This window comes from Tenebrio molitor, chromosome 4 (genome assembly GCF_963966145.1).
Source record: "Tenebrio molitor chromosome 4, icTenMoli1.1, whole genome shotgun sequence".
NCBI lineage: Eukaryota > Metazoa > Arthropoda > Insecta > Coleoptera > Tenebrionidae > Tenebrio > Tenebrio molitor.
The window spans coordinates 7,328,473-7,343,478 of NC_091049.1; the positions used below are offsets into that span (position 1 = coordinate 7,328,473).

The 15,006-nt window shown below is 38.0% G+C and overlaps 1 protein-coding gene and 1 long non-coding RNA gene across 12 annotated transcripts in view; one reads left to right on the forward strand and one right to left on the reverse strand.

The window, feature by feature from the left end:
• The window catches only part of LOC138128425 (uncharacterized protein in vnfD 5'region-like), a 187,508-nt gene that overhangs the window by 134,465 nt on the left and 38,037 nt on the right, over positions 1–15,006 (forward strand). For 4 of the 11 annotated variants that reach the window (XM_069044645.1, XM_069044639.1, XM_069044644.1 and 1 more), the window contains 2 exons: positions 1,161–1,229; positions 1,317–3,244. The exons of 6 other annotated variants lie outside the window; for them this stretch is intronic. In XM_069044645.1, the coding sequence (XP_068900746.1) occupies positions 1,164–1,229; positions 1,317–3,161 (1,911 nt within the window). In that variant the 5' untranslated portion in view covers positions 1,161–1,163 and the 3' untranslated portion in view covers positions 3,162–3,244. Of the gene's footprint in view, positions 1–1,160; positions 1,230–1,316; positions 3,245–15,006 lie in introns of those variants that run through there. One more of the 11 variants, XM_069044640.1, reaches the window with a different exon arrangement.
• LOC138128474 (uncharacterized) lies at positions 4,785–5,091 on the reverse strand. The gene is made up of 2 exons (XR_011158693.1): positions 5,001–5,091; positions 4,785–4,945 (listed from the first exon to the last, which is right to left on the reverse strand). It is a non-coding gene; the product is annotated as an uncharacterized lncRNA (long non-coding RNA).

Genomic DNA, 15,006 nt, shown 5'->3' on the forward strand with positions numbered 1-15,006 from the left:
TGAGATATTCAATGGCAAAATTACGATTTCTCATTTGAGTTACTTCATTGATATTTTTTGGTATATTTAATTTTTTATCTAATCCCGTGGGATAAATGACACTTATCCCACTCATTTGAGTGGAATAAGGAACTTCATTACCGGACGCATTTCATTACTCCACTCAGTGGGATAAGTGAGCTTCATTACCCCACTCAGTGGGATAAGTAAGTTATTATTCCACTGAGTGGTGTAATGAAACTGGCGGAAATAAATAAGATTTACCTTTTTTTTTAATTCGGGGCGGTCTTAGATAAAATTTTGTACATAACACGTGGGCTAAAGCATATTACAGGAAACTCGTGTGATTACAGATGAACTCGGGCTAACGCCCTCGTCATCTGCAATCTTCACACTCGAGTCCTGTAATATTGCTTTTATCCCACTAATTGTGTAAATAACTATTATCTTGAGTAAAAGATTTGTAACTATTTTTAAATTGTTGTAGTTTAGATGGTTGTCTTGTTTTTAATGATGTATAATATTCTGCTACAATTTTGTTCTCTTTAGTATTGGTCATTTTTAAATTTATTTAAAAAAAATTATTAATCATTAAATATAATGTGCCATTGATGTTACAAAGATTAGTACCTGATGGAATAATTTCCATAGATTGGGCGACTCTGTTATGTTTAGTTTAGTATGGTAAAGAGTAAATGATTTTTAAAATGTTGACAAATGAAATCACAATCGGAAAAATCTTCAAAACTCGCAGTTAATACATTTTGTCGATTTTGACTAATTTATCACTTGATCGACAAAATGTAATTATTCTAATTTAATAAATATTTATATTTAATAATATTTATTTGGATTTAATCTCTCAATTCAAAGTAACCAACCTTAGGCATTCAAAATAACTTTTGAAAATTCTAGTTACACACAACATGAAAAACGTTATTTCCCTAAAAGTTCGAATTCTAGGGAGTAATCCATTTTTGACACGAGAGTGTTAAAAGTGATTTTATTTTGTTCGTGGGGTTGGTCAACTCGCTGCGCTCGTTTCCCAATCTACCTCACTTACAAAATAAAATCTCACTTTTAACACTTACATCATAAATAACTATTTTGTATTATGTTTAGGTCTCCAGATTGTTTTACATTATTCTTATTGTTTCTAGCCGATGAGTTATCATCTAGAAAAAAGAGCAAGAATGGAAGGAGGAAGTGCAAATGAGGTACAAAGAAAGGCAAGTTTAATAAATGTAGTCTCATACCTGTTTATGTAACATTTCTGTTCTTGCATAGTTATGTGATATATGTTTTTATCTTTTCAGAGCACATCACCAAAGGAAATATGTATTTTGTCCACACAATCATTTAGTAAAATTATACATACTGCTGCCTTTGTGGATAAGACGCTATTTATTAAAGCCTTTCTTGAAGTAAGTCATGAAGTGATAGTAACTTTGGCGCCTCGCCGCTTTGGGAAATCAACAAACATGGACATGGTGAAAGAATTCCTAACAGGGAACAAAAAACTCTTCCAAGACAATCAATTAAAAATATGGCAAGAGCAAAGGTTTTTTTTTGATAAGTACTGCCAAGAGAATCCTGTCATATACGTGGACTTTAAAAATATCTCTGGTATAACTGAAGATGAACTCCTTCAATCATTAAAGCATCTCATTTACTGTGCATTTAATGAACATCAGTATCTTGTGAAAAAGATCGATGGAAAATATTCTTGGTCAGATACGAAATTGGAGGTTCTGGGCTCTATTGAAATGTATGAGAATTATTGGAATAATCACAAAAATCTTGACAGAAATGAGGTGATTCGGGGATTGAAGCTCTTATCTCGCTGTTTACATGTGTACCATAACAAACTGGTTTATGTATTAATCGATGAATTCGATTCTCCTTTCATGAACATCATCGTCAAGCAATCAACTTCAAAGAATGATGTTCTGTACAAAACCTTCTCTGTTATCGGTCGCATCATGTCCATTACGTTCAAAAACAACGAACATCTCAACAGAGGGTTAATAAATGCCTGTGTCCCCGTCGCAGAACAAGTTTTATCTGGCGACGCGAACAACATCGAGTATTATCAGTTTTTGAGTGATTCCAGATTTTCTCCTTATTTTGGATTTACAGATATAGAAGTGAAGAGTCTGTTTGAAAAAGAAGAATTTGTTGCTTTTAATAATGACCAAGTAAAAAAGTGGTACAATGGTTATAAATTAGTGGATGATAAAGGGGACTATGCCATTTATAGCTGTTATTCAGTTTTAAAATATTTGAGCACAAGTCACGAAATGAAGAAACCATGCTTTGACAATTACTGGGTTGACTCGGACAGCATCACTCACCTAAAACATCTGTTTGGACATTATTGGATTCGTGAATTGATTGAAGATCTTATTGATGGAGAAGAGATCGAAATAAAGGCCATTCAAAAATTTTCGAAAGAAAACATAATTGCCTTACTAAACTTGGTTCATCAAGAACTTAAATCTATACATATATCAGATGCACATCTTTTCCTCCAATTGTTGACCGAAAATGGATACTTGAATGTTTTACGCACTAGCCCTGTTAATCAAAGAATCACCATTCGGATTCCAAATCAAGAAATTAGGACGTTGTTTCAGGAAAAATGTTATGATGTAGAATTGTTTTCAAAGAAACACCAGCTTTTAGATGAAAATATTGAGGGTTATTTGGCTGCATTAGAATCAGTGCTAACAAGAGAAGACAAAAATGTATTTACTGAATATGCAAAGGCTGTCTCTAAATTGTTTGATGGAGCCATAATGCCCCAAAATGAGGACGAATTTTATTGTATTCTCTTTGTTTTGGCATATAATGTTAAATTTTATATAGTTCGCAGTGAACTAAGCATCTCCCGAAGAAAATCTAAAGGAAGACCGCCTCATCTTGATTTGCTTATGATTTTGAATGAAGCTGGCTTGATTGTGGAATTAAAATTTGCTGACCAATCATCAGCGGCCGCTCTTTCTCAAATTAGAACGCGACAGTATGAATCAAGCTTCGACAACTACAAAAATGTCACAAAGAAAATTCTTATGGGTTTGCATATGACTAAAGAAGGGAAAGTTAGTCTGACTTACACTATTGGCGATTCACCTCCAGAAACTGTTACCAGCCATGAATAGACTTTTGATGGCACAGACGTCTTTTTTTATTTGTATTGTCATTGTATTACCGTTGTTAAATGAATACAATAATTTTAATGGTGTTTTTTAGCGTTTAAATTTTTATAAACACAATAGAACTGCATGAGTCTGTGTTGTGAATTTAGCTTTAGGCAACTTTGGGAGTTTCTGGTGTTCCTTTAGTTCGTGGTAAGGTTATTTTTAATATCATAGATAGTGGGTGAAGAGAATTTTATGGATTTAGAGGAATCTTTCAGTTTGTTCGTATTAGGATAATTAATTTTTATTTTTATGGTTTAAATAGAATTATTTTTTTAAATATATTTTTTTCTTTTTTGGTTTGTTTATTTTTTATTAATTTAGATTGCTTAATTTAGAGCGTAGTACTGAAGATACCAAAGTGGTTTTTAATTTCTAAAGATTTTTAATTTTTCTCAACTCTAAAAATTAGAAATATAATCATAGGCTTAATTTTAAAATATTTCTTTAATTGGGATTTTTCCATTTTTAACTTACCCGACCAAAGGTGGGTAAGTTATTGTGATCAGTCCAAAATTTCGAATTACTAATTTCATCAGATCTTTGCGTTTTGAGGTCCCCTGAACACGTTTATGAAGTTTTTAGAATGATGTCTGTCTGTCCCACTTTTCGTTCTCCCACGATTACTCAAAAACGCTTTGACCGATTGCTTTCAAATTTGACCAACACAAACTTACCCATGGTCTCTCGAGTTGAAAAGCTTTTGGTGTCAATCGGATCACGGGGGGTGGAAGAGGGTGAGGGTAGGTCGAAAAAATAATAAGGGAACATGGAAATTTGACTTTACCGTTTGAAAGGGCATGTGTTTTTATGTCGGAAACGATGTTTATCATTTGCGGATTTTGCCAATATGGCGGACTTATAAAGTTATTTACGTCTTCATAGATCGACGGCGATAACTGCTGAAACTTTTAACAAAATAATCTCGGATCTTGCCATTGGAAATAACTCTGTAATAGTGACTACCGAATAGAGTTTGGTGTCAATACGACTACGAGGGGCGGAAGAGGGTGGGGGTTGCTCGAAGAAATAATGAGGTGACATGGAAATTTGACATTACCAGTTGAAAGGGCATGTGTTTTTATGTTGGAAATGATATTTACTATTTGTGAGAATTAGAAGACGACTTATGTGGGTTAACACGGACAAGGTAGGTATCTTGGGTTAATTCAGGTTGGTTTAAATCACGACCTGCTAGATAGTCCGAGTGTCTATAGCGGCCTGGGCATAGAGCGAAAAATCCTATTGTTCTCATGATTCTGACATTTGTGGTTGTTTTCGGGGGTTGCTGTTAGCAACTAACTGTCATGCTATCAAATGTGTGACGTCATGTGCATCGTGACAATTTAGACATGCAGTCCACACTCCACACTCATGTATCTGCATGATGCATGCAGTCATACGTAGTTGTCCCGTGATATACTTTACTTTAATTGTAATTACATTTTGGATATTCTAAATTGGCAGAAGCAAGATGTTGCGCACTGGTCCACTGGTTTGGTTTTGCGGAAGGGACAAAGTTTCGGCGCCGCGTTTTTTGAAAATATCTTGGTCAGTGGCGAGTACAAATTCATAGAATAATAATTGTCCAAAATTATATAATTACATTCAAAACTGTACAAAACTTAAAGTATACTTTCCACTCATTTCCACCAAGAATGGCACGGATTAATTAAGCAAATATAATTGTTTTGTTATGGACCCATCTTCATCTGAAATGACCCGTTTAGGAAATAATGTACCCACTGCAAATCCAAGATTGAGATTATAATTTTAATATTATTCCAGAAATAGGTTTACAACTAACGGAACTTGTTGTTGCTGCATTTACCGCAATATCAGTTCTAATATGATAAAAAAGCCACTTTAAACACTAACAGCAAAATACTAACTGTGAGGCTTTTGACATTGCACTTTGACAACTTCACTGAATTCATTACATTTGTTTGTGAGGTTATGATTATTTAGTGACATTCCCCCCTAAAGTGGCGCCGTGGAAATCACAGGCATTAAACCATCAAGCCGGCGCGGCGGTGGCATAAACATACCCGACATAACCTAATTTTTTTTAAATGTCGTGTCAACTTAAAACATCCGGTCAGTGCCAATTACGAAACAGAAAAACACCAATATTTTTCAATTGTTTCATTGCCAACAGACTCGGTCATTGTTGATCACGCTGTACATTACTGTTAGGGATTTTTTTTTTTTTTGTATTGCAATGAAAGTGTTTTATTTTTTCTAATATTGAACATTCAAAGCGGACGTTTTGAATTTGTCAAAATATTTGACACTGTCACATTATAATTATTGAAAAAAATACGATCAAGTAGCGATATCATGGAGGCCACAGGCAGGGTTATAAAGAGAAAATGCTTCACTTTAGAAATAAAACAAAGTGTTCACCGGTGTTTTAAAAACATTTGGGAAGTAAATGGTCCAAATTTGGGGAAGATGCCAGTTTACCGAATGGTTGAGGAAATTTTTGCCGTAAGTTGATAAATCCACTTTTAATTTAAATTGATCTATTTAAAATGTTAGCTTCAGTCTCCTACAGATATCTGAAGGAAAAATACGGAGTAATTTCTGGATCGGGGGCACAGGCACAGAATGGAAACGACGCACGATGGAACAGTGAAGAATTTATTTGCGCCGTTGTGCGCTTTTTTTAATTACAAGACCGGCGGTCTTCAGGCTTGACTTGAGAGGGTCTGCTCCTGAGCACTATTCATTTTGAATGTATCATGCTTCCACTCTGTGTCCTGCTCTGAAATCTTTTCGTTACCTACTTGTAGGTTTCAATGCCGGTATTTAATATTAACCTGTAGAATACCATATTTTAAGTAAAATATTCAAAACTAGTTTACTTTGCTTGATTGCGGGACTCGATTAGAGATTTGTAAAAAATGACAATAATCGTACATTATAACCTTCAAAATATACATACCTAACCTGAATTATTATCTGACATTGCGTTTACAGTAGAAAAAAGTTGTATCCTATTACACCACAAAAGTTACTAAAATCACTAGATTTAGTTGTGTATATTGAAAATGGATGGAGTTTAGCTAAACAACGAATGAAAAAAGTTGGTATAGTTTGTCCAGCGAGAGATTGGTTGACATAAAAATCACTAAATTCTACGCAGAGAAAGTAGTACCTAGCGCGCGTAAAATTTGAAATATATCCTTCAAGCAAATATTGAGAAAAATTTAAAAAAAATCATAACAACGTCATCATGGTAGTTTTCTGTACCAAATCTGCGTAAAAGAACTTCTTTTTTTGTTACACTTTTTACTGAATTCTTTTTCGATAAAATGTTGATCTTATCTCAATTTGTGTGTACTGTACGGTTGTACCGTATTGTTTTTGCCAAATATGGAAAGAAGATTGCATTTAAGTGAATTTGAAGTGAATAGGGCTATTGGAATGCTTGAAGACGGTCCCGCCAAGCAGAAGTAGCCCAAAATTTTGGGGTTAGCCAGAGTATTGTAAGTAAACTGTGGAATCGGTTTGCTGAGACAAATTCTGGTAGATAACGGCCCAGAAGTGAAAGACTGCGAAGTACAACAGCTCCACACGATCGTTATCTGCTTCTAACAAGAGAAGGCATCCTTTCTATCGAGCGTTACAAGTATGAAATGCCTTGCGACATGCTGGTGGACCAACAATTCACGTTCAAACAGTAAGAAATCGATCAAAAGGATTTGGTTTAGACAATTTTTGTCCATACATAGCACCTCTATTAACACTAGCTGATCATGCAGCGTGTTTAGAGTGGACAAGAAAACATAAAAATTGGGTAGTGGAATGGGACTTTGTTCTGGTTGGAGATTAATCACGATTTGGTCTTCATAGCGATAGTGGTCCTGTACGAGGTTCAGTGACGGCTCGTTAGGGGCGGCAGAGTCGGCCGGGCCGTACCACACAAAATTACGAATTTTATTTTCATATTTTCTGATAAAAAAATGTTTACGTTATTTTTCTTCAAACCCAAATAACAACTTAAATTACAATTTACATGTCTGTCTCGTACCTAATTACATTGTACTGTGTACGGTATCTTCTGTAAATATGTACACATATTGACATATTAGTATAAATACCTAAACGCATCCAGGATAGTTTTGAAAAAAAATGTGTGTGTAAATAAAACTCCGCTTAATAAACGCAAAATTCTTCTGGACATAAATTATGATGTCTGTTCGCCTTCATCGTTTTTTTTTAATTGCCTCAGTAAAGATCAATTTAAATTAGGTGTTGAAGTTAAAGTTATTTTTTCACCATTACAAAAATTAAATGCATATGAATATTTACAAAACTACGACAATAATAGACAAAGCCCTTCCTAGGCTCCTGCGGCAAGTGTTTATTAAATAATAAATACATTCACGATGTATATGAGAAATATTTTTAAGCGCATTCGAAGAAATCATTCGGCTCTGATTCGGCCAAGGAAGGGTCGGCCAGTGACGGATTTGCCGAGTGCAACACAGAGTGCGGTTTTGAAACGATAAATACGTCCAGCTGTCTCGTCTCACCAATCTTAACTTATGTTGTTGTAACCATATAATTATAAAGAAATATAATGCGCCTTAGCTATAGTCTATTTTTTAATCAAAGAACCACGACCTGTTGATTTAGGTTTGTAAATATAAAATTTTACTAAATTTAGGGAATTTAATGATATCTATTGGCTATACCAGCCAATGTCTGTCATTTTTAATGTCCTTGAAAGTACGCAAACTCGCAGCTAAAGTTTAAACGTGTTATTAAACATGCTTAGCAAAGTAAGACATTTATTAAACTCTCAAATTAGTTGTTATTAGTTGTTATTAACTTTATTAACATGCTGCGCTACTAATATCTCTAATAACCTCAATTTTTATATGATGAGATTTTTTACTCTATGTCAAAAGTGTACAATGTTGTCAGCTCTATTTTGGATGTGAATTGCGGTGTTGTGGTTCTTTGATTAAAAAATAAACTATACCTTCCCTATGCGTAGAAAGTCTTGCGGTCTTGCCATCTAAGTGAAACAAAACACAAGTGTCATCTCACTCTTTGAGACTGTCCACAAATGCGCATGAGCAAGAAAACAATTTAAGTTATAGCCATCTAATTGAAACAAAACACAAGTGTGATCTTACTCTTTGAGATTGTCCACAAGTGCGCATGAGTAGTGCAGTACGGCGATATGTTTTTTGTCTCATAATGTTGGCAAGAAAAATTGGGCACAAGGCGCATTATATCTCTTTATAGTTATATGGTTGTAACTTGTAACGGATAGCTTAGTTCGTTTCACAGAAACCCGGCCAGAGTTAATTTGGCCGGTGACCGCTCCAGCCTGCAGCGCTGCTAGACTGAGTTTGCCAGAAGGAGTCAAGAGTTTGCGTTTGCGTAGTTTAATTGCTTAATAGGGTATTTCACGGCGCAGGTTTAGAACACGCATGCGCCATTTTTCATACAACTCCTGTCAGATACATATCAGCTTGTGACCTAACCTCACAATATTAATAATAAAAATAATGATAATAAAGTCTTCAAAACTGTTTAAAATGGGTAAAGTTAAGGCAAAGTATTACGGTGCAGTTAAACATTGTGTTTTTGGCGACTGTGTTAGTCATAATAGAATTGATACTTTATGAGTTGTATGAAAATAGGCGGAGTTTGCTACTGGGCATTCACTTAAAGAAATAGTCTATTTCAAATGCTCGTCTGCTCCTAACCGTTTAATGTATCGTCTTTTGTTTCTGTTTTGTGCGTTTAATCTGTTATTAATTACTATGGTACCTATTATTTAAATTGTGAGTGTAACGGCCGGTTTCATAATCCGACCCTAAAGTCTCCTTTAATAAAATGCGCCTTTAAGGTAAATGCGACATTAAAGCTAAAATAAAGGAGACTGCATTTCATAAACGCGGACTATCGAAATATTAGTTAAAATTTGCATTAGTTCGAAAACGAATCATCCACCGTGTTTACGTGGTCATTTTCCTCTAGAATTTTACAGTTTGAAAGTTTTGGTAACTCGCAACTGTTTCCCTCGGACTTTGAAATATATTTCGAGTATTTTAATTTTTGTTTAAAGTCTGAATTTTACATTTTGCTAGTGGAGCAGCGCCAAATTAAAACATCCGATTAATAAAAGATTGCGACCAAAAAAGCCAAATCCAACCTTTCAAGTGAAGGAATAATTTTATAAATCTAAAACAAAAGTTGTATAAAATAACATCCTACACTTAAAGAGAAAAGAGAAGAACATGAAAGGAAAAATATTAGACTTACAGATTGAATTAGCAAGAAAACAATTGAGCAATAAAAACTAATGAATTCATGGAATATCTTTATTTTCTAAATAGGACCTATAAGTTTCCGAAATGTTGATTTATAATCAGTTGAATTATTGGGTATCTACTAATTCACAAAAAAAAAGCAGCAATTTGTTGCAATGTATGTACTAGCGAAATGTCACTTGTCATGTATAAGGCATTCACGATCTTTTTGGGACCGAGTTGGCTATGACCATTTAGTGATTTTGTTGGCAGTACCTCGGTGATAACTAAATTCCCTAAAGGAAATTGACACTTTTTGTGTTAGGTTAGGTTGTTCTCAGTTTAGGGTTATATTTTCTGAATAGGTACATTGTTGCCGGATCTCTTAAATATGGTCTGTCCTTTTTTAATTAAATTAAATCGTTTAATAGACATTTTTTATCGTAATAAAATTATTTTGGCAATTTTGACTGTTCCTTTGACGGAAATTTAAATTATTTTTACACGCTTAACAAATCATTTAGTTTCTTACGAATATTAAAATGATCAATCCGGTGGCAAGAAAATGTCGAACAGACACTGACAGAAAAAAAAAATTGCATCCGTTGCATCACTGAATCAGTTAGTCCAACATGAAAAGAAAAAATCATAGCCAACTCGGTCCCAAAAAGAACGTGAATGCCTAATAATTGAGGTTATGATCCCCATTTAAATCCACCTTTAACGAGATAAAAGACCGACAACGAGCTTTTAAAGTTAAAGGGGGTTTTAAGGACTTAAAGACACCGTTAATGAATATGAAACACAATTTTTAGTTAAAGGTAGTTTTAAATTTAAAACCGCTCCTAATAGTATATTATGATACGAGTCTTATAAGAAGCATTTTATCGCACGCACGGTTTTAGAGCACGACGAGCTTGCGAGGAGTGCCCTAAAAGGAGTAAGTGCGATAAAATGCCTTATAAACGAGATGTCATACAGTATTTTTTCTACTTTGCCACTTTTTCAATGAAAGAAAATAATTTAAAATTTAAAACCGTTAAAGTTGAAGGATTCCACCCAAGGTCACGTCTGCGGTCTGCCGTGACACCACAGTATCCGTCAAAATAAAAAAATTAAATTTCACTATTTTAAGTTTTACTATTATATCACGCCTTTTCCTATTACGATACGCAAAACAGTATCGTAATAGCATCAGTACGAACGCAAAGTAGAAAAAATACATTATGAAACCGGCCGTAAGTAGTAAGTAGGTAAAGACACCGACAATGGCAAATGTAAAAGATGTAGTGAGTACCAATGCCGATTTGGTTAACTATTTATTGGTAAATAAATTTCATACATTGTCTTATGATGACAAAATATTTGTGAAGAACACGCCTTGGAATGGAATCTTCTTGGAAACGGTCTGACCGACCATTTGTCTTTGAATATTCGGGAATTGAGTGAGTTGCTCCCTATTTTGTGGCAACAGATCCCCAGGAGGAGATTGAGAACTTAATTCGAAGTATCCCACGTCGTATTCGATAAGCTGTACAGGTACTAAGACGAAGTACCCGTTATTAGAAATTGAAACAAAAATCATTTAATTTATTTTAATTTTAATTTTATTTAAGTTCAAAAATTTGACTTTTTTTTTGTTTCATTCTGTATTCATTTGGCTAAAAATGAATGGAATTCAACATTTGTATTGATTATGTTCCCATTTCTTCATTTGCTGGTCGATATTTATTTACTGAAGAAGTAAAGAAAAAGTCCTAATTCCTACCTAATTCTACAGATACATTAGCTTATGGGCATGTGGGCATTTCGGCGCCTCGAATTGCGTTTTGGTGCCCCGAATTACCTCATCGTACCACTTCAAGCGTCGCGCTAGCAAAGCATTCTGCGAAAAGTACCACTTCATGGCACGAGGCAGCGAGGTCTTCCCCGAAATCCCATTTTGCTGATCCGAAACTAGGACAGGAGCACGCCCAATGCACGCCCATATAAAAGGGTGACGAAGTGACGATGTATTGTTAACGCCCGGCGCCCAAAAACAAGTCGATACGTTTTTAATCGGTTTATTCTTCTTGACGCGTTAATTACAAGTCAGGAGTTTTTCCCCACGCGCTCCCCTCGTCGGCAGTCCTCGGATCTCCTCGGGTCACTCCGACACGATGGAGCGCTGCTCGGGGACTTCCCGCGAGGGATCCTCCCTTCGCCCATTAGGGAATCGTAACATTCGGCCATCCTGGCAACGAAGCGCGTCCTCGCGCTGTGCTGGGATGCTCCGGCCCTGAAACATGTCACATTTTCAACAGTATCATGCACCTTGCGGTATTCTGCTGCTGGTTGAGATCTGTACAACGTTCTCCAGAGCCGCCGCGGCCTCACCTGGGCTCCCCTGGCTCTCTCTCTCGCCTGTTCGGGTTCGCCGACTATGCCACACAGGCAGCCCGATCATGCCACACAGGTCATCACTACAGGCAGGCAAACCTGTCATTAGCCACACAGGCTACCTTTCGCTGCTACTTTGTACAGATCCCAGCCACTGCCTTCGTCTTCCTCACTCTCTCCCTTTTTTTTTTTTTTTCCAGCGCACTTCTGACTAACCCTCCAGGAGATCAATTAGATCCTCCCTCTCTCTCTCACTGTTGTCACTCTCCGTGTCATACTCCACCGCTGCTTTGAAGGGTCGAAGTGCGTCAACCGCTACCAGAACACGATAATTCTTGTACCCTCTCACGCCTCGTACGCTCGTGATCTGATATCGGTCGTTACCAAAGACCTTAGTCACCCTATAAGGTCCGACAAATTTTGCTGCAACCTTTGTGCTAACACCCTTCGTGTTGCCAGCGGATCCGCCGCGCCACAAAACCAGGTCACCTTTGCTATACTTGCGAGGGACTTTTCGTTTCCGATCGAAAGCAACTTTCATTTTTTTTGGCAACCCTCTTCAAATTTTCTCGCGCCGCCTCCCTCTTTTCCTCTACACTGGTACTACTACCTGCCACTTCCAAATCCTGTAACAACCTCCCCTTGTTACTAAACATCAATTCGTAAGGGCTATATTTTGTGCTAGAGTTAACCGTGTTGTTCATGCCCCACACGACTTCTGGAAGTGCAGTGTCCCAGTAACACTCAGAGCCGTTCACTGACGCGCAAAGGGCGTCCAGGAGGGTTCGATGGTACCTCTCCACTTGCCCATTTGCCCGAGGCGTCGCAACCGCAGTCATGACATGTTTGATCTGTTTATCGTCAACAAATTCTTTGAAGTACCTACTTCCGAAAGCTAGCCCGTTGTCTGAGATGATCCTTCTAGGATATCCCAAGAAAGTACCGAACACCTCTCTCAAAATTTTTATACACTCCGCCGACCCCAACGTTTTTGTCGGCTTCACTACCAAATATTTTGTAAAAGAGTCGATGATGGTCAACACATAGCTGTTTCCCGCTCTACTTTTCGGAAAAGGGCCTACATGGTCGATATGGACCGTGTCCATGGGTTTATCAGGCTTGTGGATTGGATGCAGCTGCCCTTCCCTCTTTCCGTAATTACCCTTGCCGTACGCACACTGTAAACATGAACCGCAGTACTTTCTGATAAACCGCGTCATTTTGGCGAACCAGTATTGCTCCTTAATGGCCTTGACGCACCGATCAAATCCGACATGACCCACATCGTCATGGTATCTCTTCACAATCTGCCACCTCGCCGCTCGAGGAACCACTAACCTATCGCCCTTCAGAGTCCTACGATATAACCGGTTGCTTTTATATCTATACTCTCGGTGCAACTCTTCCTTTGGATCGGCTTGTAATTGTTTCATAATAATTTGGAGAGACTCATCTTGCAATTGGAGAGCCAGAAACCAATCAGTGACCGTAACTTGTGAAACTTCCGCAATTGGTAACGCACCTCGGCTGAGCGCATCCGCATGTCGCATCGCAGTACCCGGTCTGTGCACGATCTCAAAATCATATTGCTGCACCTGAAGCCACCATCGAGCAATACGGGGAATAAGGTCGCGTTTCGAAAAGGTATATCGTACTGCCGCACAATCCGTCACAATGGTGAAATGCAACCCGAGTAAATAAAAACTAAACCGCTTCAACGCCTCGACAACCGCTAGGGTTTCCAACTCGAAGCTGTGATAGAACTTTTCCGCGGGTGTGGTACATCGGCTAAAATAAGCAATCGGTTTCAAAGTATCGTCTGATTGTTTTTGTAAAATGATAGCACCCAGGCCTTGCGAGCTCGCATCCGTATGTACCTCCGTAATCGCGTCAGGCCTGTAAGCGGCTAACACAGGTTTTTCCACGAGCGCCTGCTTCAGCTTGCGAAATGCATTGTCTTGCTCTGGCCCCCAGTTCCACACAGCATTCTTTCGCGTCAACATTGTCAAAGGCGCCGCACTGGTAGCAAATCCCTTGATGAATTTTCGAAAGTACCCGGTCAAGCCCAAAAATTGGCGTATTTCATGAGCGTTGGTCGGTTTCTTAAATTTTTCAACCGCCCCCGTCTTCAGGAGCCCCGGTGTAATGCCCCTTGAACTGATCTGATGCCCAAGGTAGTTAACGCTATCCGCTAAAAACTCGCATTTGTCTATATTTAGTTTATACCCCGCTCTTCCCAACAACCCTAACACTTCGTCTAATAACTCCAGTCCTTGAGCAACCGTTATTGATGGTAAAAGTAGGTCGTCCATGTATGCCAGTACTTTATCGTGACGTAATTTACCTAGAGCCCCATTGAGAAATCGTTGAAATACGGCCGGTGCATTAACGAGCCCAAAGGGCATTTTGACATACTCGTAATGTCCGTCTTGCGTAATGAAAGCCGTTTTTGGTATTGACTTTGGGTCTACCGCAATTTGATGGAAACCTTGGCTACAGTCGAGACTCGTGAAGTAAGATTTTCCCGCCAATTTGCTAAATTCATCCTCTACGTTAGCCATCGGGTAGGTCTCTTTTTCCGTACACTTGTTCAACGCGCGGTAATCAACGCAAAGACGATAATCGCCATTTTTCTTACGGACCAGCACCACCGGACTCGCAAAACTTGAAGTCGACTCCCGGACAATTCCGGCATCCAACAGATCTTGCACTTTACCCCTAACAACTTCTCTCTCTTTCAACGCCATGCGGTAAGGCCGATAACAGACAGCTTTCGCACCCTCTTTCAACTCGATTTTTAAACAACTTCCCTGGACTGTCCCTAACTCTTTCGAATTATTTGCAAAACAACCTGCGTGGCGTTCTAAAAGTCTGTAAAGCGCAGCTTTTCCGCTATCAGTCACCGTCCCTCCAACCTTTACTTTATCAAAATTGATCTGAGAGCTCTCCACCACATTCATTCGCTCATTCATAGCTCTCACCTTGGATATCTCAACCTCCGGTACCTCCTCGCAGACATCACCGCGACCTATCAGCTTAGCCCGCTGCAGGGTCACGTCCCGATCCCCCAGATTAGTCACCCAAATTTTCCCTCCAGGCGCCTGTAGCACGCCACTAGGGATGCTGCACACCATTTCCCTGCCGCTATGATG